The sequence below is a fragment of the Bactrocera oleae genome, chromosome 4 (assembly GCF_042242935.1).
Source record: "Bactrocera oleae isolate idBacOlea1 chromosome 4, idBacOlea1, whole genome shotgun sequence".
NCBI lineage: Eukaryota > Metazoa > Arthropoda > Insecta > Diptera > Tephritidae > Bactrocera > Bactrocera oleae.
In genome coordinates this window covers 33908160-33932570 of record NC_091538.1, presented here as the reverse complement: position 1 = coordinate 33932570, position 24411 = coordinate 33908160, and the positions used below count along the sequence as shown (strand labels likewise).

General features: G+C 35.1%; 1 protein-coding gene and 2 long non-coding RNA genes across 6 annotated transcripts in view; 2 read left to right on the top strand and 1 right to left on the bottom strand.

The window, feature by feature from the left end:
* The window catches only part of Obsc (Obscurin), a 358871-nt gene that overhangs the window by 5544 nt on the left and 328916 nt on the right, over positions 1 to 24411 (top strand). For all 4 annotated transcript variants that reach the window (XM_070108137.1, XM_070108138.1, XM_070108141.1 and 1 more), the window contains 3 exons: positions 23147 to 23265; positions 23317 to 23355; positions 23408 to 23539. In XM_070108137.1, coding sequence (XP_069964238.1) covers positions 23147 to 23265; positions 23317 to 23355; positions 23408 to 23539 — 290 coding nt within the window. Of the gene's footprint in view, positions 1 to 23146; positions 23266 to 23316; positions 23356 to 23407; positions 23540 to 24411 lie in introns of those variants that run through there.
* LOC138857151 (uncharacterized) lies at positions 849 to 2184 on the top strand. Its single transcript, XR_011396158.1, has 3 exons — positions 849 to 1532; positions 1612 to 1742; positions 1811 to 2184. It is a non-coding gene; the product is annotated as an uncharacterized lncRNA (long non-coding RNA).
* Positions 1253 to 3236, bottom strand: LOC118681052 (uncharacterized). Its single transcript, XR_004976665.2, has 2 exons — positions 3047 to 3236; positions 1253 to 1963 (listed from the first exon to the last, which is right to left on the bottom strand). It is a non-coding gene; the product is annotated as an uncharacterized lncRNA (long non-coding RNA).

Here is a 24411-nt window from a genome sequence, read left to right as displayed (position 1 = left end):
CTCTTTAATTCGAGAGAGCGCAGTCTAAATGCTCATTTTTCACAACCTTTGATAGTGGTGCCACTATGGGAAAAAATAAGTTTTGAGTCTTTTATTCTATTTCTTGGGTATTTTTCGGTTCCCATTCCACGTAAAAGTATATATAATTAACGTTATTTTATGGAGCTAGATATTCTCTATAGAGAACAGCGTACAAAATACAGTTTGTGCACGAACTGAAGCCGCTCGACCTTCCGAATCGATCAATCAATGGATTTATTGAGAGAATACATCGTGAGGTGAGCAAGTAATTTCACGTTTTGGGCAGGTCGATTGGCCACCAAGATCGTGTGATATCACACCGTTAGACTTTTTCCTGTGGGGATATGTAAAGTCTTAAGTCTATGCGGACAATCCCGCTTCGATTCCAGTTACCAGTCGAAATTCTAGCGCACCCTAATAAAACACACTACACCTAAGAACACTCAAGGAATTTTACCCCACACGACGACACCACCACACTCAACCTCAGAGAGCAACATGCACGAAGACACCTAAAAAACAGAACAGAATGATCGCTCCCACGGCATTCGCTTATACACCTTTCGACAAGATAGCGAGCCTGAGCGCTAACTCGATTTCTTAGCGGAAAAGCGCTCTTCGTCAACTCGATCCTTCATCTTCATCTTTTGGACCCCATCAGTCCAGCATAGCTACTTTTATTGTTTATTAAATTGGAATTACTGTTAAATACATAGCTATAATAATATGTTAAATAAATAAATTTGAACGGAGTTCAATTATATAACTACTAATAAGAGTGTTTCCTTTATAATCCTATTTGAAGGTAGTGAAAATAAATTTCTTGTGCTCCCCAATAAATTGGGTATCTTTTTAAACAATATGAATGAGATATTCTTAAAGAAATAATCCTAAGTATGTCTTGGTATGACATATTATTGGCATTCAAAGTATTATATCGACTACTTCCCTGGCTGGCTCTACTTTAATTACTGCATTGCTAATATTCCTTAAAAAATTACCTAACACTTCAACTTTATATTTAATTAATACTATGTTCACACCGACACGAAAACCGTGTTTTCATCGACAAAAGAGGTTTTCACGCGAAAACTTGTGTTTTCATCCATACAAAATTTGTCAAACGAAAACACAGTTTTCGCTGAAAACCCCTTGAAAACTTACATTCCACTCATTATAATCGGTGCCTGCTCTAGTTTAATCGATATTATTGGAAGACATATTTTGCCAGCCCTAAATGTCACTTGACAATTTGTTTACATTCCATAATTGTTCTGTGAATTTGCTTACATTCAAATGGCGAAAAAAGTGTATAAAAAAAGAAATTCGTGGAGTGAGAGGGGAGAAGCCCTTCTAATAGAGTTATGGGAAGAAAAAGTTTGTGCGCTTCGAGGGCCAAGGGAAAATAGCCACATTTTGGAGGAAATGGCAGTGGAGCTGCAGCAGCAAGGTGTCACCTTCACGGCGGCAGAAATAAAAATGAAAATGCACAATCTGTCGCAAAGATTTAGGTAAATAAAATTGAATAAAAATAAATATTAAACAATATTGAGTAAATATTAACGCGTTATATGTTATTATGTTTTATAGGAAGGAGAAAACAGCAGTCGGTTCAACTGGCGGTTCCCCTTCGCAGTGGCCTTTATTTCAAAAAATGAGCGAAATACTGTCGCCATATAAAAGCTACAACGCAGAGGGCTTAGTGGAGGAAAGCTTTCAAAGTAAGAGACATGTGTTTTTTATTGAATATATTATTTATATTTACATATATATATACATTTTTAAAAAGGTTCTACGAACTCAAAACCGATGGAAATTTCGGTGGAAACGGCTGCGTCTTCAACATTTGTTGGTGCATCTCCACTGCCATCACTTGTTTGCACTCCTTCGCCCTCAGCGATGATAATGTCACCAACCGCGTCGTCACCCGAGCCGATAGATTCTACAAAAAGGAAAAACAATAATTTTGAAAGTTTCATAATAAAAAAATTGGAAAATATTGAAAAAACAAATGAAGACTTTAATATAACTAATGACAAATTTTTAAAAATGACAGAAACATTGGTCGAAAACGACAATAAAAGAACAAAATTAATTGAAGAATTTGTAAAGGATACAAAAGAAATAAATAAAGTACTTCTTGATTTGTTAAAAAAATAAAAAGTAAATGAATGTGTTTTATTTTTGGAATATGGTTACTGCCGCCTTAAATGAGTTCAGCCTGATAAATTATACATATAAAATGTCGGTGTGAACGACTTCGGTTCCACAATCCACAAATTGTGTTTTCAAGAGGTTTTCAATTTGGTGGGAACATAGTATTATACTAAAAGTCAATTGTTGTAGAAATATGAAGATTTTTAACTACAATTCTAAAAGAAAATGTTTAGTTATTATGCTAAGTGTGAAAAAAACTTGATCTCTCTTTGTTTTTATAATCGTTCTATAACTATCCACAAATTTAAATTGATTGCTTAGTCGACCATATCGTTGGCACTAACATATGTATATTTATGTAAAATCTTCTTCGAGAAGAGTTTTGATTATATAATTTTGCTTTCCCTTAATGTCGTTAACGTTAGTTAGTATTATTGATGGAGATTTTGGAGTAATATTTTGCTTAGTTTATTCCTATTTGTCTTTTCCCGTTTTCTTTGCAGCATGTGCATTTTCTTCGTTATACTTCTTTATCCCTTCCTTACAAGAATCTAGAGTTCCGCAAATCGATTTGAAATTTTGGCTGTTCCAGGTGTTGGGTCTAGCAGTTTTTTTTATGTTGTTGGTTTAAATGTTTGGAAAGTATCAGATTCTCGTTTTGTTTTACTTTGTTGTCTCAATTCATAATTGCTTCAATACCACCGCTGCTACATATGATGCTATTCTTAGCACAAATGCAGGGAAAACTTTAGTATAACGTCCCAGGCTTTCGGGGATAAAATGGGTATGGGCGGATAGAGGAGATCCTCCAGATCAAGAATATATGTAGATATAGCAGAGGGAAACTTAAATTTTTCGAGATATTTACGTTTAAAGTTGAAAATTTCAACTATTTAAAGTGCGCATTTTTTCGATTTCAAAGGAATTATACACTAATATTTTCCACTTTTATATCCACTAACACTTCACTAATTCGTTTGTACAGATTTATTTTATTTTATATAGTGCAAAAATAGTTTAATTCAATAATTAAATTATTGTTAAATGCTATTAATTGTAACAATAACAAAAGGGTTGCAAAATGTCAAATAACCAGTGTTACCTTATCGACATCTTTTGTAATTGAACTGAAAGAAATTGAAACAGATAATACCCCAAATACAGGAATCCAAAACCTAGAGAAAAAAACTATTACAGAGCATTGATGTTAAGTATTAAGTTATACCCTCTATGACAATATTACTTTTGCTTGTAGAACTTCTGTTTCCGCTTCAAAAAAAATAACCCTGGTCGGTCCAACACCGGGGTGTATCAAAATATTTTTCGCGCAGAACTTCTTTTTGCGTTGGTGGCCTTCGGCCGCGCTTCAAAAAAATAACCCTGGTCGGTCCAACACCGAGGTGTACCAAGGTTTTTACGCGCAGAAATTATTTTTGCGTTGTTTCCTGTATCTAGGGTATAATCTCTGTTTATTTTATTTTTCTTCGTTTACAAAATATATATGTTTGGCAACACTAGTGTTTTGACATTCACAACCATTATGTTATTGTCAAAATTAATAAAATTCAAGAATGATTTTAATATTGAAGTAAAGCTATTTTTGCAGCATCTAATATAAAAAAAAAAATTCTAAAAACGAATTAGTCAAGTGTTAGTGGATAATATAAGTGTATAATTCAATTTAAACCGCAAAAATGCGTACTTTAAATAGTTGAAATTTTCAACTTTAAACGTAAATATCCCGAAAACTATAAGTTTCCCGCGGCTATATCTATATATAATCTTGATCTGGAGGATCTCCTCTATCTGCCCATACCCATTTTATCCCCGAAAGCCTGGGACGTTGTACTAAAGCCGACCCCAAATGCAACAGGTGCTGGGGAACTGATAACGAAAGTTGTTTGTTTACTGCTGATTGCAGCTGATTTTTATTGCGAAAGATATGATGATATTCATTTTAATCGTAATAAGTACATCTTTACACCTTCACAATCCGATGACAACCATAAATAAATTTCCCGAAACTCCTTTCTTTGCTTTTTGATAGAGCCCAAGATATCGGTGTTAAATTTGGCAGCACTACCACTTCATGGGCTACTGAACATATGACTTAAACGACTAATACCAGAGAATGTAAAATATAGAGAAGGTCCAACTACGGACCAGCGTGTGAATTGTCAAAACCTAACAAAATGCAATGAGGGTATTTCACCACATTCGGCTCGGAAGGAGAAATTTTAACAGTGGCGAGTGAACAGAGCTGAGCATTGTATGAAAATTATGCTCAGAAGTTTGCATTGATATTACAGCCGCATGTTAGCTTATATTTTTATACGTTTATATGCAATCATATTCATAGATATGAAACTCCTTTTCTGAATATCTATGATATCATGAAAAATTTATTACATTTCAATTAAAATATACTACTTCAAAGGAATATTTGCAGTTGCTTTTTAAATATTGCTTATGTTTGATAATATGAAATGCTTTCATATAAGTACATATGTATGTACATATATGTATCTGCTATGTTTTACTATATATAATACATACATACATAACTATATAACATACTAACATAATATCTTCAAAATCTTAATATATTTAAATAGTAATATATGCAAATCACACCTATCATGATTTAAAGCTTACATACATACATATGTATGTACTTATGTAAGTACAATTCAAATTCAAATCAAGTTGTTATCATTTATCAGTAATAACATTTGCGCGCACTGCTCTATATGTACATACATACATATTTGCTTATGACATTGCCACACAAATAATGGATACACAAACCTACATTCATATATTCGTAAACACCGTATGTCACCCGCAAAAACTACAAACATTGTTTTATAAAAACAACAATCGTCACAAGTCAATATGTCAGCCGAATAGGTGAAGCCCAAATTTATAGTAAATCAAACAACAACAACATTTTCATTCATGAACGCAGGCGTACTTTCAACAAGCAACCTCGCATCATTCATAAAAACAGACACCATTCATCTCCCCGAGCATGCGTTTGCCTACAAGCTTCTTTTCGCGACGATGGTACAAGCTTAAAATCATCAATTGAACAAATTTCTGATATTTCCTCTAGCAGGGAAAAGTTGCAACCCCGCAAGCCCACAAAACACAGAAAATATTGACAAAACTGGCAACAAAGCTTTTGTCGATTTAAAATATTTTTAATTTTAAAATATTTTTAATTTTAAAATATTTTTCAATTTTAAAACATTTTTCCATGACGAAAATCTCCGTCAATATGTATGCATGCTCATACATAAACATACATATTTACGATAGTTTCTAGGCAAAGCTGTTAGAGCGGCAAGGGAAGCGGTGACAATCGGCGGCCGTTCATTATTTTTTTCAGCATAGCTCGGTTTTTCTACCAACAACACAATGTTGTGACGCTTTGTCGTCGCTTCAGTCCTTCGACACAGTGACTCTTTGACATTGTATAAATCTACAAGTAGCCAATCCTAAGATTTTCACTAATACACACGCAAAAATATCCCACTTGGTACGGGTTGCCTCTAAAATTCTACTACTAAAATCACACTTGGTACGGGTTGCCAACCAATATTCTGCTACTAAAATCACACTATGTACGGGTTGCCAACCAATATTCTACTACTAAAACGTTCAAATGACAGAAATCTGCTCTAGTGTGTTGCCGTGTTATGTTTTAAAATTAATAACTTTAAAAATGTTTTTATTCCATATTCAAATATATTTCGGTTGTTTTAATTCCTAAAGATTAAATTTACATAGTATTATTTAAATTATTATTTATTGTATTGAAATATTATTAAATGTTTCCAATTTTATCTTTTTTAACTTACATGTTTATGTTTTTGTGAGAGAAAATTCTTTGTCTGTTGAATATTTAAATTCTTAGTTTACCGGTTTAGTCCTGGGGAAACAAACACCCAAAAAAGGTCTGTAACGCGCCTATATTGCAACCTCAGAGGTGGTGAGGAAAAGCAATGGGAAAACTTTAGTTAAGCATCCCACGATTTCAGGGTAAAGAGGGATATGGTTGGATAGAGGATATTCTCCAGATCACGAATATATGTTATTATTGGCGCCGGAAACGTATAGTTTTCCAGATATTTCCATTTTATGTGCAAATTGTTACACTACCATCTTTTATTTATAACTCTGTGTCAAAAAAAGGCATATTCGATCAGGTGATCACGGCTGTTTCACACACATAGGAAAACAGCTGATTCTTTGGCTACTTGTAGGCTTATACAATGCTCTTTGACAAGAAAACAAAAAACGTGAGCTTCGGCCATTGGTTGTCCCTGGCAGCGGAGATTTCGCATGAAACAATGAGTGTACATACTTACACACATATGTTGCATGTAGACAAATTAATAATTATAATGGGCGCTTTCATATTTGTTTACATGCACACATTATACATATATTATGTATAAGAATTTTTGTGACCGCTTGGTCTTTTCTTATGTCTCATGTCAAGTAAGAGGTGTACAAAATCAAACCCAGAAATCTGACTGAACTGAAGTAATCCATTAAATAAATAATTGAGGCAACCCCGAATTAGGTGTCGCATATGCGTGGTTGAGTATGGAAGAATAATTAATTGTTTAAATAATATAAAATTTTCTATACAATAACAAAATTGAATGTAATGCATTGACTAAAAAGAAACTTATTACGGTTTAATTTTGTAGCACGATTCGTTAGCCACCCTGTATAGGAAAAATATCTTCAAATTATATCCAAAGTCGTGTGCGCAAGGTAAATATACGAATCTGTAAGCGTACATTTCTTAACATTGAAATTAGCATTATTTTTCTCAATTAACATTGAAAATGCTCAATTCTGCTATTTTTCAGTCCCCTGATGTTAATTGTGGACATTTGGTGAAGCACCCTCATCGTTTTCAGTACCCCTTCTAAAAGTGGTGAAATACCCTCATCGTTTTCAGTACCCCTGCGAAACGTGAAATATTTTGCTAATGGCCGCACTGTGAACCTTCCCTATAATCTACATTCTCTGCTAATACTATGTTCGCACGGATTGAAACCTTCTTGAAAACACAATTTGTGGATTGTGGAACCAAAGTCGTTCTGACCGACATTGTGTGTTGTCGATGAGTTTTCATTGACAGTTCACACATCAATTTGTTTACATTTGTTATGTACCCTACAAGAACAATGACGGTCATCTGATGGGTAATATGACAGTCATAGCTGAAAAAATTTTGTCAGCGCGCAGAACAAAGTTTCTATCATTTTCTTAAGAGCCTTGTGCTAAAACTGATATAAACAAACGTATGTGTGTGGGTTTGCATCTCTCTTTAACACATGGGTATTCGGAATTGATTCACTATATATCTATACTGCTCACTCTCATGTCTTTTTCTGAGTCATTGCTGACCATAAATCCGTCATAGCTGAAAATTGTCAGTTATGACTGAAACGCTATCAGAAGTGAAAAATTCTTTTGCTCAGTAGATAATATAATTTTTATTTCTTTAATAAATTTCAAACTTTTAATCAGAATTAGTTATAATAATATACTTAAATATGAAAAGGAATGCAACAAAAAATATAATAAAATATGAGAATATAAAATTAAATTTTCACTTGATGCCATCTCCTCCTCTCAATAGCTCTGCGTATGTCTTTTTGCAATCAGTGGATGGTTCTGAATTTAAAAATGCAAATGTAAATTAACAGTACTGACATATCAAATGTAAGTGTATTGGTGAACCCATCAGCAGTTTCTTATAGGGTACGTTTAGGCCAATTATGGAATGTAAAAAAATTGTCAACTGACATTTAGAGCTGGCAAAATATGTCTTCTAATAATATCGAATAAACTAGAGCAGACACCGATTATAATGAGTGGAATGTAAGTTTTCAAGGGGTTTTCAGCGATAACTGTGTTGTTGTTTGACAGATTTTGTATGAAAACACAAGCTTTCGCGTGAAAACCTCTTCTGTCTATGAAAACACAAATTTTGTGTCGGTGCGAACATAGTATAAGAATCCCACGGAAATAAATTGCGAAAACATTGGGTTATTTGTAAGATCAGGTTTTTAGTGAACTTTATTTGTGTTTCTGACTTATATTTAAAGATATTTAAAATATATAAGTTTTTGTTTTTTAAAAAAAGCGAATATTTGTTACAGAGTATTGTTTTTCGTATTAGTGTCAAATGTGAACGTATATACGTATGATATTTTTAAATTCTACTGTTTAATACAAATGGTAGCGACGGTGATGTTGTATACCCGCGAACTTATTACTCTTAAATCCTTTTGTTCGATGCAAATGCTAGCGACGGTATTGTAATTTACCAACTAACTGTTACTTTAAATAATAGTAATTGCGGTTCGTTCTAAAACTGTTTAATGAAATACTAATGCACTTATTTATAACTTGCTATTGGGATCAACTATTGCTAAGTTAACGCTGCTATCCTAATTTTTGCTGACTTCAATGCTTGTGCGATATATTGAATTACACTTGGCAGTCACACGGTTGATGGCTTGTGTAATGTATCCAATTGCAGTTGATGGTCACAGAGTTCATTTGATCCATGCGCAGCTAAAATTTAGACTGCATAGATTTTGTTAACTACTCTATTTTCAAAACATGGGCGTCCTCGGCCATACCCAACCTTTCCAATACCTGCCGCACAGCTTCCAAAGTTTCCCTTCGTCGCCTACGCATTAGTAAGACGATTGAGATTATAGCGGTAGCGAATGGTGTAGCAATTGTTCGTATGAGTAATTCAAAACGTTGCAAGTTCTTTTCACTCAGCTAGTGAAGAAAGAATTGGCGTATCAATGTAGGAAGTAACAGCGGTGATGCTCCCTTCACAGTCGGCTACTGCGTTATCTAACAGGTATACGGGGAAATTAAGCATTTTATTACTTTCTTATTTGTACTTACTATATAAGCAATTGGGTTATTGTAACTCTGGCGAAACCCTACTTCATAATCGCTCTCAATAATGGCAGGGTTTATTATTTAAAACTTTACCAGCGTGATTGCAATCATTAAATTTTCAATTTCAAGAGTTAGAATCCTCTTTCTAGACAAAAATATTTCCTAAAGGTGCGATGAATCTATATCTTCCCTTTTCTTTACGTTAAGAATTTGATTGACTGTATTTGAGAGCGTTGATCTGTTCCTGAGTTCCTGAGTTCTAGAGTTAATGACGATTTGTCTATTGTTTGACTCTATCAGTTCCTGCTCCATTTGTCAGTAAGTCATCAAAGTCAGTGGCGCCAGGTATTATCTTTAGTGCTGATACTAGAAAGTTTAAGTTCCTATAGTGAATTCCTAAAGTCCCTAATAAGGTACACAGATGTGTAGTGTTCACCTCCAGGATATTCGCCATGTGTGATTGTGGAAGACATTAATCAATTCTATGGTTTTTTGTATGTATTGTCCGTATTTCGTTAAGTTCGATATAGGTTTGTCTTATATCAGTCGTTTCGTTCCAAATTATATCAGTACCATCCAGGATTGGATTGTTGTCGGCGTGGGAATGGTCTACTAGTTTAAAGTCTGTCAACACAGCATAAGTCAAAAATGAGTAGAGATATAAATGCCTGGAATTTAATTAAAAGAAACTGTATGAAAACTATTGTATCGGGAGTTTTCATTTTGGGGGTGTCCCTGAGAACCATCCTCCCTTTAATAAGAAGGGTCGTTCCTAGAATAGCATCAATCTTTTCTTCAGTATACAATTAGGTGACCTTGTCGCGCAACTTCTTGTTGGATTGGGGATCTCTACAAGGGTACTGTGAAATCTTTCTACCAGTCCGTTTGACGTACTGTGCATTTACTATGTCAATGTCATACTGGTTCTTTAGCAATGATCGAATTGTGTTTGAGCTAAATGACGACTCGTTATCGCAGTACATGATTTCAAATTTGAAGAAAATATTTACTGCTTGTAGGATGCTCACTTTTATGACAATAATAGTGCGTGATGCTACTGGTTGGCCAAACTTGTCTACTGCTATTAGTAAATGTTTTCTTGCAGTTGAAAAAAATTATATGTGGATTAGTTCTCCTTCACGTCAGGGTATGGGTGTAACACCTATTTCTGGCTTCTTTGGGTGCCTATCATATTCGCCTATCCACACGCTATTCAGTTTACAACCACTTCTGACGAAATCTTACCCACCTTTGGAAAGTAATAGTCAAGTAAAATCTGCTTTGCATTTCCTTGGGCGGCTCTATATGCCCTATAATGTTCCATCGTTACTATCTCTCATTTCGTTCTTATTCGCAACGTCTGTTACCATATTTTTACAGAGCTAAAATTTTTTTTGGCATGGAAAATTCTGACCAAGTGACCCTGAATGCGTGCCAAAGCAGGTAATTCGCAGTGTATGTACAACTTCTTTTATTAATGTTAGGAGGGGCTTCCAGTCGTTAAAAACGATTTGATGTCGAGTCTTTGTATCAAATAAAATGAATGTACGTTTTGCGGGAGTGAATGTAGCCTCAATCGCGTGAGGTAGAGATACCTCACTATGTGCTGTCGCCGCATCGGATAGTATTGATTCCTGTAGGATGTTAAACTTTTGATGCGATAAGACCTTTGCTACATTATTTTATTTTCCTGGTTTATAAAATATCTTAACGCCACTATCTTCAATTCGCGCTTTCCAGGGTTTAATTTTGGAGTTAGTATTTCGATCTGAGATAGCGAAGATAAGGGGCTGGTGATCTGTATACATTTTTGTGACAGTTTTACCATAAAGATAATGTAGAAGACTATCTAGGACCCAAACGATGGTTAATAGTTCCCTTTGATGAAGAACAAGAAACGAGTTTGTCAAACGCAGACACCTGAATTTCGTCAAAGAACACTGAAATATTTTTCGAACGCTATTTGCTGATTCTTCAGCCCTCCTCTTTTAACAGGCTTAACTGCTACTGCAGAAAGATGCTAAATCTGCTTCAGCCGATCAGTTAATTCTATTGCGAATTGTAAGGACAACATGATAGTGTTTTGAACTGCCTACGTGAGCTTTAAAAATGTCATATGCGGCCATTGCTGCCTGCCGCTAGGAAACATATTGTTCCTATGATCCATCGGACTCTGGAAGCGACTTAGCCAAACCTTCGTGACATTCGACTCCGTCTATAATTGGGCTGTCAGAGTTGTGGCCTGAGATTGGTTTGTAAGCTGCTCTAGCCTAGCTTCAAAGTCTTTTCATTGAACCTGCAGTGTGGCGCTGACGGCCGCACTGATGATACCTTGCCATTGCTGTTTATTCATCTCTTTCCCGCGTTTCATTAATTTTCTAGACAGGAATTGGTTATTAAGTCGGTCTAATAGTTCGTTAGTCTCTAGTTTGCTCATAAAGTTACAAACAAACATTACTAAAGAGTGAACGTAAATATAATATATGCAAGTGTTGCATGAAGTGGAACCTATTTGTTGTCCTGATTTTTAACAGGAAGATTGATAGATAGATAGCAATAATAGAGAAAAAAAATTTTCCGAAAAAAAAATTTCAAAGTGAAATAATTTTTGGAGCCTCACGCGCCTGAAAAAAAAATAAATTGGTGACGCGGGTGTAATTACAATTATCTGTTTTACTGCTGGATGTTTCAAAATCCTGATATTAGTTATATGGAATATATAGGTATATATGGATATAATCAAATCTAACACATGATTTCTTTTAAGTCTTCGGCCTGGTATATTATCTAAAAACACTGCTCTTTAAAGGCTGTATTCATAGTCCTTTGTGTTAGGATTCAGGCCTTTTAATAACTCTGCAGTAGTTCCCGTGTTTCGTGTCATGTTGGAGGGTGCGACGTTGTCCATTTTATACACAAATTCCTATTAAGATCTGCCGTACCATCATGGATGTGAGATTTAATGCTTCTGCAGTGTGCATTAGTGGCTTAACGTATTTTCACTAGTTTTCAACAAACCCGTTGTATGGGAAGTGGGTGTGATTATCATCCGAAATATAGGGTATATATATCTTTGGGTTAAGGCTGCCGTCAGCAGGTACCCACGATAAATACACGGAACGTTGGATCTTATCAGTGTGGACCTTGTAAATCCACCATTGACAAGATATTCATTATGCGGCAAACTTTAGAAAAGATCAGAGAGATTAGAGTCGTTGCATAAAATTTGCGACAATGACGGTCGGCTATGTTGTCTCGTTTGTCTTTTTTGCAGTGGTTTGCTTTTGAAAGTTAACTTATGCTCTTTTGAAATATTGCGATTACCGATTGAGCTACATTTTCATAGCGTCGTATTTAGATAAAATGGGCTAAATCGACAAACTATAAAATAATGATAATAAGTAAACATATAAAAGTACTATATGCAGTGTGCTTAGAGTATATAGAAGTAGTTAATGATTTCATATGAATGGCAATTTTATAAAAATTTTATAATTTAATGCCATATATAGTTCATAATATGAAAAAAATTAAAATATTATTTTAACTCGTTAATAGGTCATGTTGTCAATTCTCCTTTTTTAAGGGAACATCAGAAAAATTCTTCAATTTCTGATTTTTAGCATCGTTTTGAGGAAGCAGCTTGTGAACAACATATAAATGGCAGAATTGAAATTCTGCTGATTCTTCAATTTTAATTTAAATTAAATTTCATTCATTTTTATTTAAACTTAATTTTCGTGCATTTGGGGTAGAATTCCATATGAAAACAAAATTTAATTGACCAGGTGCACAGAAAAAAGAACGTAGTGCAAAGTTATAAACGATCACACTTCATTTTGTAGCATACGCTTGTGTTTGTTGTCGTTGCTATATGAAATATTTATAAAATATGGCGCGAGCTTGCTATAATCTTATTGGTCGATGATGGTGCGTCCATGCTTTTTTGTCGCTTACGCGAATGTTCGATTTTTTACAGAAGGCATATTGAGGGACATACATACATATGTACATATATGCAAATATATTTAGACATACGAATGGAGGAAAAGCAATTTCCACAATATTCACATAAAAATTGGTCATTTGAAACAAGTAAAAAATTATAATGTTTACACATTAGAGTAATGTGTACAGATATTATTTGTGATGCTTCTTGTATAGCACAGCTCCTTATTGCAAATTTACATCAAATGTTGGCTTATTCCTTTTTTAAATTTTATAAATCTTTTTTAATAAATTTATTTTATTATACTCTCGCAACCTGTTGCTACAGAGTATAATAGTTTTATTCACCTAACGGTTGTTTGTATCACCTAAAACTAATCGAGTTAGATATAGGGTTATGTATATATAAATGATCAGGATGAAGAGACGAGTTGAAATCCGGGTGACTGTCTGTCCGTCCGTCCGTCTGTCCGTCCGTGCAAGCTGTAACTTGAGTAAAAATTGAGATATCTTTATGAAACTTGGTAGACATGTTTCTTGGTACCGTGAGACGGTTGGTATTGCAGATGGGCGTAATCGGACCACTGCCACGCCCACAAAACGCCATCAATCAAAAACAAATAAATTGCCATAACTAAGCTCCGCAATAAAATACAAGACTGTTATTTGTATTACACAGGATCACATTAGGGAGGGGCATCTGCAGTTAAAATTTTTTTTTTAAGTGGGCGTGGTCCCGCCCCTAATAAGTTTAATGAGCATATCTCCTTAACCGCTAATGCTATAATAACAAAATTCACTAGAAGCAAATGTTTTTAGCCCTTCTATTGACGGTGTGAAAATAGTTGAAATCGGGTGGCAACTCCGCCCACTCCCCATATAACGGTACTGTTAAAAACTACTAAAAGCGCGATAAATCAAGCACTAAACACGCCAGAGACATTAACTTTTATCTCTGAGATGGTATAAGATTACTTTATAGGAACCGCGTTCAAAATTAGACAGTGGGCGTGGCACAGCCCACTTCTAGGTGAAAACCCATATCTTGAGATCTGCTTAACCAATTTCAACCAAATTCGGTGCATAACGTTCTTTTCATATTTCTATGTTATAGGGCGAAAATGGGCGAAATCGGATTACAACCACGCCTATTTCCATATAACACCATTTTAAATTCCATCTGATTCTTTCACTTTCCACTATGCATATCAAGCAACAATGATTATATCGGGGTAAAACTTTACGTGAATAATACGTTTAATGTATGCCACCTTGTGACCAAAAATTGTCTAAATCGAACCAAAACTGTTCAAGCCCCTAAGTACTAAATACATATGTTGACCCCTGTGCCTATAGTTGACCTTCCACCGAAAATATCAGCCAATCCACAAAGAAATCTCAAACGAGTATACCATTTGACTCTGCGAGAGTATAAAATGTTCGGTTACATCCGAACTTAGCCCTTCCTTACTTGTTTTAATTTAAATTTTTCCTTCATTATATAAATGTTCTTCAAAATCTATTATTTCATTTTGTTATTTTGGTGTAATTTTATTTTCGAACTTGCACATTTTCCATGCTTCCTTTTAGTAATTTACATTTTAGCCATAAGCGAGTGTGGTACTTAAAAGGATAATTTCTTTTTTTTTTAAATAGAGAAGTGAGATACAACATGACATAGGAATATATAATAGTGATTGGGACCTAAAGAATTACATGGGTTTCGCGGCTTCAAAAAAAAAATTTTTTTTTAATTCGATAACATCTCTAGAATATGGTCCCAAATTCTCAAGTTGATATCTATTACTGATATATTTTCGAGATACAGCTTTGAAAGTTGCGCGCTCGAGGTCAGCTATATGGTCACTTAAAACTTTAAACACGTTTTTCTCGAAACTGTGTTTTCAAAGTCGGTTGTCCGATCTTGATGAAATTTTATACAGGTGTTTGAGATACAATTTACTCGTACTTGGACGAAGGATGTTTTTTTTTCAATTACAAATATTAAAAAAAAAGAAATGTCCAAAATTTTAGTTTTTTTGGAAAAAGGTCTGTCAAAATTCCAATTTTAACTTTCTTTTTTTCCTTCGTTCAAGAACTCGTACTTTTTATACAGAAAAAAAATTATTGAAAATAGGCCTTTTTTTACCCGACGAAACCCTTGGAGCCTCTTAAGCGGGGTGGTACTTAACCGCGACTGACTTTAGTGCCCAATCGATATTATCCACTTATGCCAGCGCTTCTTCCAATCGTCGAAACACTTCTCAAAATCGCTTTTAAGGTCACCTATGCACAAGGGGTCATGTCTGGCGAATATGAAGAATTAAAGCATCGTTACAATATTGCTTTTGGCCAAGAATTGACGAACAAATTCTTTGATCCATTTCTTTTAACAAATGAAAATCGCCAAGCTCATAAAAACACGTCTAACCTTAGCGGCTACTACAGATTAAGTAAGCAATGAATACAACTGAAAATCGTACTTCAGAGGCATATATGTACAAGTATATACAATACATAAACATAAAAAAAAATTGCAACTGGACTCTTCAAACCTGCAAAATTTTAATTATTAAATATCCGTTTTTTTTTTAACACGCCACATATGCTTTTTGTCGTTATCCTGATAAAATAACCAATCTCCGTCCACCCCCCATTTTTCGCTTGACAAGGGTACATTTAGCTTCAAAATATCTAAAAAACATTTTCGAATCCATAGTCCTTTCAATAAAATAAGGGGTGCCAGGTTAGGTGTTTTACATTTGGTTTAATGTTTCTAGAATGTAGTTCCTCATTTGATTTTCGCCGCGCATAAGTCTTGCCGTCAGTCAAAAAATTTATTGAATTTGCTTTCGTCAGTAAACATCAATTGTATCCAAAACGAAAAATCTTTTGAACGATGCATTCAGGCAAATTCCAGATGCTCCTTTTTTTTTTTGCTCGTTTATGAGTGGCCTAACTCTACATCTCCTGCCACATAAATTTTCCCGATGGAGCATGTTTCTGATCGCGCATATTATTCCCTTTTAATAATTTATATTTTAGCACAGGTAACATTTGCGCGTTCTCTATCTATTGTATTAACATTCTCTGCTATGATGCCACATGTACCAAATATGAGGACCATATTATAACTTTATATAATAAATATCGGTCAATTTGGGATATGTCTTAATAAAATTAAGTTGATATACATATTTGCCTTACAATAATATGGTCTGGTGTTCAAAAATTTAACATAATCGTACTTTGTTCTAGTCACTTTACGCTCAATATGATTTCCACCACTTTAATTAACTTATATTGAATATATTGGACAATATATAATTGATTTTAATAGCAATAGGTGAACATTTTATTTTCGATATATTAGATGCACAGTTTATGTGAGACTGAAGTATAGAGTGCAATATACAAATTTGTAAGAGAGAACCTCATTGCTCGCAGGTAACCGAAATAACAGGTACGAATATGAGTACGCAGTAGAGAGAGCACTTAACATAATGCGTTGTATATGCATATATGTGTTGTGCATTTTTAACAATCCTTCTCAACGCAATACGTCATTAAACACATAAATGTTAACATTTTTCATTTTAATACATACCCATCATGCCAATACATTTCTAATGCTTAATTTTTGTTGATATATACTTTATTTCAATTACATTGTCCTTCAACATTTTCCTAACATGATGATACTTAATATCCATATGCTTACTGCACGCATGGTTTTTTGTATCTTTCACTAAACATTTCGCGCTTTGGTTATCGCTAAACATCTTTGTTGCATGACCATCGCTCAAATCCATCCCACTTATGAGTTTACGGATATATGTATGCTGCCTCCTTAGCAGCCTTTGACAAAGCTAAGTACTCCGCTTCATTACTGCGATCACTGCTCCTACTGCAAGAACAGCCGTTGTACGATTTCCGGTCCATGCAATCTCCAGCTCAATCAGCATCGACATTACACTTGTTGGGTCTTCCAGTCCGTTGGGAGTGCAGACTCAACTCAGCAGTGCTTTTAAGGTATCGCAAAATTTGCTTGGCACCCACCTCATGTTCCTTATGAGGATTTGCGTTATGTTGCGACAGCTTCTCAACAGAGTGTAAAATATCTGACCGTGTTGTTATGGCTAGATACATCAGCAAATCTATGAGAGATTGATAGCTTGCCTTGTTCGCTCTCGGACACTCATCATTGTATACCGTACTCGTGAAGTAGTTTTCCAATATGATATACAGTGTGTGACTAACAGTAACGTTGCCAGTTTCTCCTTCCTTTTCAATTTCCATTCCAAGAAAATACTTCAGCTGACCGCCATCGACTACATCAAACTCGTCCACATCTTGCAGTTCACTGTTGAGATAAGCAGATGACACAAAAATTTGGTACATATACACACCTTTCTCAATCGCCATGGCAATTGCTAAACATATTATAGAATACCGTGCCACAGGAGAGAACGTTTTAGTGTAGTTGATGTTGCCATTCTTGTCCCTCTTCACTGCAAATACTAATTTACAGCCGATTGCCATTTCGCCCTTCGGTTGATCTAGCAATAACCACGTTTGATTGGTCTTGAGACTGTCCATCTCCTTCTGCATCGATGCTCTCCACTGACTGGCATGATCAGAACGTAAGGCCCCAGTTACTGTTTCTGGTGCTGTCACATCATCAGTTGTCATAACATTCAAAATGTTGTACTGATTGCGAGGACGTCCCAGTTTTCCAGTATGGATCAGATTTGGTCGTCCAGAACCACTCTTGGTATTAGAATCATCTTCATAGTCTTCTTCAAACAAAACTTCATCAGACACATCACGGTCGGCATCAGCGGTTTCCATATTTTCTTCTTCTGTAATATGTGCCGACTCTGACTCAAAATTGAACAGCAGCATTTCACACATACATAGTTACCGATTCATTACGCTCAAGAATGATGGCAAATAAAGGCTGCGTGCGTTCCAGCCGGCGATTTTTACTTGCAAAGGTAATGAGATCGGTTGTATTATATGCGGCCCCAATATGGATCCAGGCGCTAAACGTTAAAGCATATGCCAAACTAATAAACACAGTACACCGGCTGTCGGCACTTAGAGTAATCAGTGCTTTCCGAACGATATCCAGCGAGGCTGCGGAAGTAATAGCCAGTATGATGCCCATTGACATCCAGGGTGACGAATTCGCGCGAGTATACAAGTTACCAGCGTCGTCTTTAGGAGCCAAAAGAGCAGAGAGAGTCAAAAGCTTATATATAATATGGCGGCAGCGGTGGCAAACCTCACTCAAAGGACGGTGGACCCACAGACTTATACCGGACATCCACCCGTGGATAGACAGACGACATGGGGACCTGGATTTCCACCTTACCCAAATATTAAGCGGACATGGGTGCTTTAGAAGCTACCTGTACAGATTCCATCATGATGTTAGTCCGAACTGTCCGATGTGTACAGAGTGCATTGAAGACTCTGAGCACGTATTCTTTTATTGCCCTCGCTTTTCGAGTACAAGGGAAAAACTTAAAACTTCACTCGGTGGTAGTTTTATGGTGGAAAACTTGACGACACTTATGTGTCAGTCCAGTGAGAATTGGAAAGCTGTCAGCGAAGCGGCAGCCTCAATCATGACAAAACTAAGACATATGGAACAGATTAGGCGTTCGTCAGTCCGTACTATAGAGGAGACTTAAATGTCGTATCTCTCCCACGAAGTAATACTTAATCAGGTGGTTCCGTGGGAGAGTCTTGAGTTGGGAGTAGGTTAGGTTTAGCGGATTAAAGTTCCGCACTTCGGCTTGGGAGAAACTTTTTGCTATGCTTCTTGTCCAAAATTATAGCTTTGATCCCGAATACTCTCAGATGGCTCACCGTTGGCTTTTTGCCAAACCACGACTCGAATAGGGTCATGTCCTCTAAGGCTGATGTCTCCGAAAGGTTCCCAAGGTATGCAGCTATGTCAATAGCTTCTGGTCAGAAGCCCTCATCCAGACCAGCATGTAGAATCATACTCCGTGCCATCCCAACCAATATCTGTTCGCGCGTCTTCAAACTTCTTTTTAATACCGTTGCTTGCCAAACGCGCCCCTCAAGTACCCACGTCCATTATCGTTTCTCAGACACTTTATTTCTCGTCTAGTCTGCTTCTCAGCGAATGCCTTGATCACTTTAAATAACTAATACGAGCAATTTTATTTTCAACGCACTTAATGCCGGCGAAGAATCACGTGATTCCATTGCTACCATGAAATTGTCAAAGGCATCGGTCAAGTTTGACAACAACAATATGTACAAACACTCCTCAGTCAGTGTAAAACCAATCTCGCCCAATTTTTCCACAGGTCTGTGAACTTTTCCAAATGCTTGCTATACTTTTAGATTCTGCCGATTTGACACGCTAACGTTTGGCAGTTCTTCGCATTATTTATCTATGAAGACTTGATGCATAGCATAAAGCTGGCTAATGCTTTTTTGTCTTTTGCAACAAACGCAGCTTTTACATCTGCAGTGTCATCCTCGCAAACCTCGTCCCATAATTCTGCATGTATGAGCACGCTTTTCATATGAACGACCCACGCGCTGTAATTGTGGTCATCCAGCTTTTCAATAGAATGCATAAATTGCTAATGCTTTTTCGTCTCTTGTGCAGCTTTTTCATCTGTAGTGTCATCTTTTTTCTTTACTACACGTTTTCGATAGAATGCGTAACGGAATGCATTTTAAATTCTGCAAGAAATTTCACTTTCAGTCACTTAGAATTATTTTTTCTTTACTTGTCTCGTTGCCTGGACCCATAATCTATTATAATAATACAATACATATATAAAAGAGCACCTCGATGCTCGATAGCAACCTAATTTATAGTTACGAATATGAGTACACAGTAGAGAGAGCAATTAACATAATGCGTTGTATATACATGTTTTGTGTATTGCTAACCTGTTTCCTAATGTAGTAAGGTAAAAAATTTAATAAGTATAATGTTGTAGTAATGAAGCTTAGTCAGGTCATGAATTTTAATATACAGTATCCCCCGCTTAATAGACCATCGATTAATTGATTTTCCTTATTTGAATCACCTGATCGGTCTAATATATATTGCAAACAAAACACGTGCAAATTATCCCACTGAATCGAACCTGGTTAATTGGTTTCACCGCATAATTGGTTAAAAATATGTGTTATTGAAATTGAATAAAGTTTTAATTTCTCCTGGTTGATTGCACAAAAAATTCGTTAAAAAGTTTTTTTCTGGCATTCCCATTAAAAACATACATATGTTTATTGGTGAAGATATTTTGAATGGGGCTGATGTTGAGGAGCAAGAGAAAGATGATGATCCTCCAAAGTCTTCGTCAGTTTTAGAAGTTTTAAAATACCTTCTATTTCTTTCTTCTAGTTTTTGTGTGAAATAGAGAATATGGCTTCACATGTTATTTCACATAGATTAAACAATACATTGTACAAAAACAATTACAGATTTCTTCTTAAAAATGTAAGCAACATATGCAAGTGCTGCTTATATACAATAATATGAATTGTTTTTGTTCCTCAAGGGATACACCTAGTGTGAGAGTCTAAAAAAATGTATATTTTTGCAAATATACAAAAAATTATTATATCGATTTTTTTGAATGTTTCAGAGTATATTTATAAATGTTTTAAGAATACACAATGAAAATTAAAAAAAAATTAAATATTTGTTGAGTTATACGAGATCTTTTTGTTCAATTAAACGATTATGGGTATGGGTATGAGTAATGGACAACATCGGTTGAGAACATTTCAAAGTCCCACAGGTTTTCTCCTCTCTTTGCTTTGAGTTAGTTTTTACGTTTTTGGCATTAAGTGAACATGATTATATATATCAGAATGGATAATTATTTCTGTCCTTCTGGTTAATTCTAAACAATAAACAATTTCAGCAAATAACGAATTCTAATATTTTTTGATGTTTCGCTGACACCTGGAAATATTTTCAAAGTTATCAATGGCACTCAAGCACATTTAAATTATTATATATTAGGTCTAGTAAATATAAATCCATTATTTTTCTAATAGGTGGCGTTATTTATCTGTATCTCGCGTTGTGTAAGTCCGATCGGGACTAAAAAAGTTTTTTTGACAGTTTTGTGGTTGGTTGATTCAGTTTTGTTTGAGCTCGCGTCAAAGATGAACACTAACCGAGAGAAAATACGCTACATTTTACAGTTTTTCTTCGATAAGATGCGATGCGAAAACGCTAGCCAGGTCCTGATACTGTAAGAGCTAATCACACGCAATTTTGGTTTTGTCGATTTCGTTCCGGTAATTTCGATGCCAGTTGTCGAAAATGTCGATAAAATCATGGACATTGTCGAGTCCGACCGTCATGTAAGCACTGTTTGGATTGCCCAAGAGCTTAATCATTCGCAAAAATCCGTTTGGAACCATGTGAATTAGGCTGGATACTAAAAGAAGTTCGATGTATGGGTGCCACACGAGTAACGGCAAAAAAACCTGATGGACCGAATTTCCATCTGCGAATCGAAAAAAAATTTACCCAAAACTGTACCCTCAACAATTGGCCCATCTGAAGGAAGCAATCGCCCAGAAGCGGCCAGCTTTGGCCGATAGGAGAGGAATTGTGTTCCATCATGACAACGCCAGGCCACACACATCGATAGTGACTCGCTCCGGGAGCTTGGTTTGGAGGTTCTTATGCATCCACCTTACAGTATGGACCTGGTACTAAGTGATTACCATCAGAAGCGAACGATTTTGCTCGTGAAGAATTCACTTCAAGAGAGGCTTGTGAAAATAGATTTTTTTCCAATAGGAACGAAGGAGGCATAATGAAATTACCCTTAAAAATGGCAACAAGTTGTCGAACAAAACGGCTCTTATTTGACCTAAATCGGATTATTCTAACTATGGCAATTAAAGCCCTCAATTTCATGAAAAACAATGGATTTTTTTTTACTACACCTAATATGTGTGTTTTAGGATTAGCATTAGGATGAGACAAATAAACCTATATTATGGGTCTAAAACTATGGTATATTCATGCAGTTTGCCAAGGAATAGCGTAATTTGATTATTCCAAGATTCCGAATATTTGCTTGAAAGCTACTGTCCTTGTGCGCCTTTTTCAGTAAATGCCACTAAGTTGAAGCGTAAACAACAATGAATAAGTATGTCGAATTTAGTGCCTGAAGAGTATTTTTGCGGGAGTTCTTCTTCACTACTTTAGTATGAAGAATATCTCAGCCCTCATATATATTTTGGTGGAGACTTGTGGTGATGCTTTAGCTTAGCGAACGTAATGTTGACACGCTTGCACGATTTATAAGTGACGATTTTGGCTTGGAAGGCGAAGAATGTCTTGGGCTGACAAAAAAGTTTGCTGATGAAGAACTGGATAAAGATTGTTACCAAACACAAAAAGTGCTGGCGATAAATCACTGATATCTTTTTAACAAATTGTTTCAAGTTGTGTGTTATTTAATGTACCATAATTTTGATTTTATCAACTTTCTTTTCAAAGCTTTTAAATATACGATTTCTTGAACTGAAAAAAATCGCACTAAGCCAGATTTTTTAGAAAATTTTATACTCTACATGAATCCGCAATGTTAATCAAAAATCTATTTCCCTGATTTTAATTCTATTAAGAAAGTGGAAAGACGGTATGACAAAATGCCGAGATTGAAGTAAAACAATAGTTGACTTTACATCAAATTTCAGTGTTCTCCAAACGGTTGATGATTTTAACCTATTAAGCATGAAAAATAGCTTTTTCGGAGGTTTGACTCTATCCACAGAGAATCTACTGCTATTACCAAGAATTTCGATGTTGGTTAGATTTTACTGATATATTGAATGCAAAATGTGTGTTTACATAACATGCCGATATGATTCGAATAGTTGGGGAAGTACCAGTGAAATATTCTCGAATTGAAAATTAGTGTGTATTTAGTGTGTATTTAATTAAGATAAATCAATATTTCTTATGATATACAAGAACTAGGAAACTGGAAAATGAACTGCATTTTAAGTATATTTTATTGAATTTTATTTTTAGATTGACAACATTCTAGTAATAAATCAAGAATTTTTCGCCGACTCACCTGATTCAATATCCTTATCTAGAGGGGATCTAGTGGAAATTTTAAAAACAACTGAGGGCGATACGTTTTCGAGGTACATAAAAAAATATGAGAGATTAAATAATATAAAATTTATAAATTTCAGAGACAAATTACGTGACTTTAAACCAGAGCTTAACTCAAGGTATATTATTTATATTATAAGTGACCAAATATGTAAAAGTGGTAATTTATAGGTGGTATGTGAGATTATTTGGTTCAACGGAAAATTGCAAAGAAGGATGGATTCCAACCAATATATTGGATTTTTCAAATGATTCCGTATCTGCCTTCGGTAATAAAGGAGACGACGCAAATTTTCGAAGATTGTAAGTACATATACATTTGTCTAGTATCCAAAAGTAGTGTGTATGGTAAGTATGACAATGGAACAGTAGGCATGGAAAATACTTGTACTGGAACGTAGACTACAAGTATATAAACTTATTAATTGATCTGAGTGTGTTTCTTCAAGTTAATTTGATGCTCTGTTTATGGCAAAGCTGTAGGTAATGAAAAGATCTACAAGTTTCGTAGCCTCAAAGTTCTTCACATAGCTCCAAATTTATGTGAAAAATTAAAATAACCAAGTTTTGGGGTTTTTTATTTTTATCTTGCACAAAAAAGAAGGTTCTTTCACGAGATTTGGTGTATACTTACCTTTTTAAGTCACATGCAGAGTATTTTTTTATTTAAAATATTTAGCAAAAACTTTATTTTGACTTTAAATCGGAAAAACCGACCAACTTTTCAATTAAAAAATCTCACGTCAAAATATCAGATTTTTTTAAAATGTCAGCAAGCTTTATGTTTCTGGAAATATCTACTTTCTATAAAATAAGTTTTAAGACTTTTTATTTTGCAATGCATACATGAAGAATTTCAAAAAACATTTCTCCGGCAAAATATTAAGTTTTTGTGTCACAATATTTATTCATATCTTCGCCTAGATTTTATGTACGAAATATATCAATTATCAATTTCTGCCTCTTTAGTTGACTTTTATGTATACATGTATTAGGCTCAAAAAGAATGAAATGATCGAAGTACAATATTTACACAACGAACTGTTTTTGCACATTCCACTGAACCAGCTTTTGAAGTACTAAAATTGTATGCAAATACTTTAGACTATTATTTTTGCCATATATGTCGCTATATTTATCAAATTGACTTCGGTCGTTTGGACTTGTAGATTAAG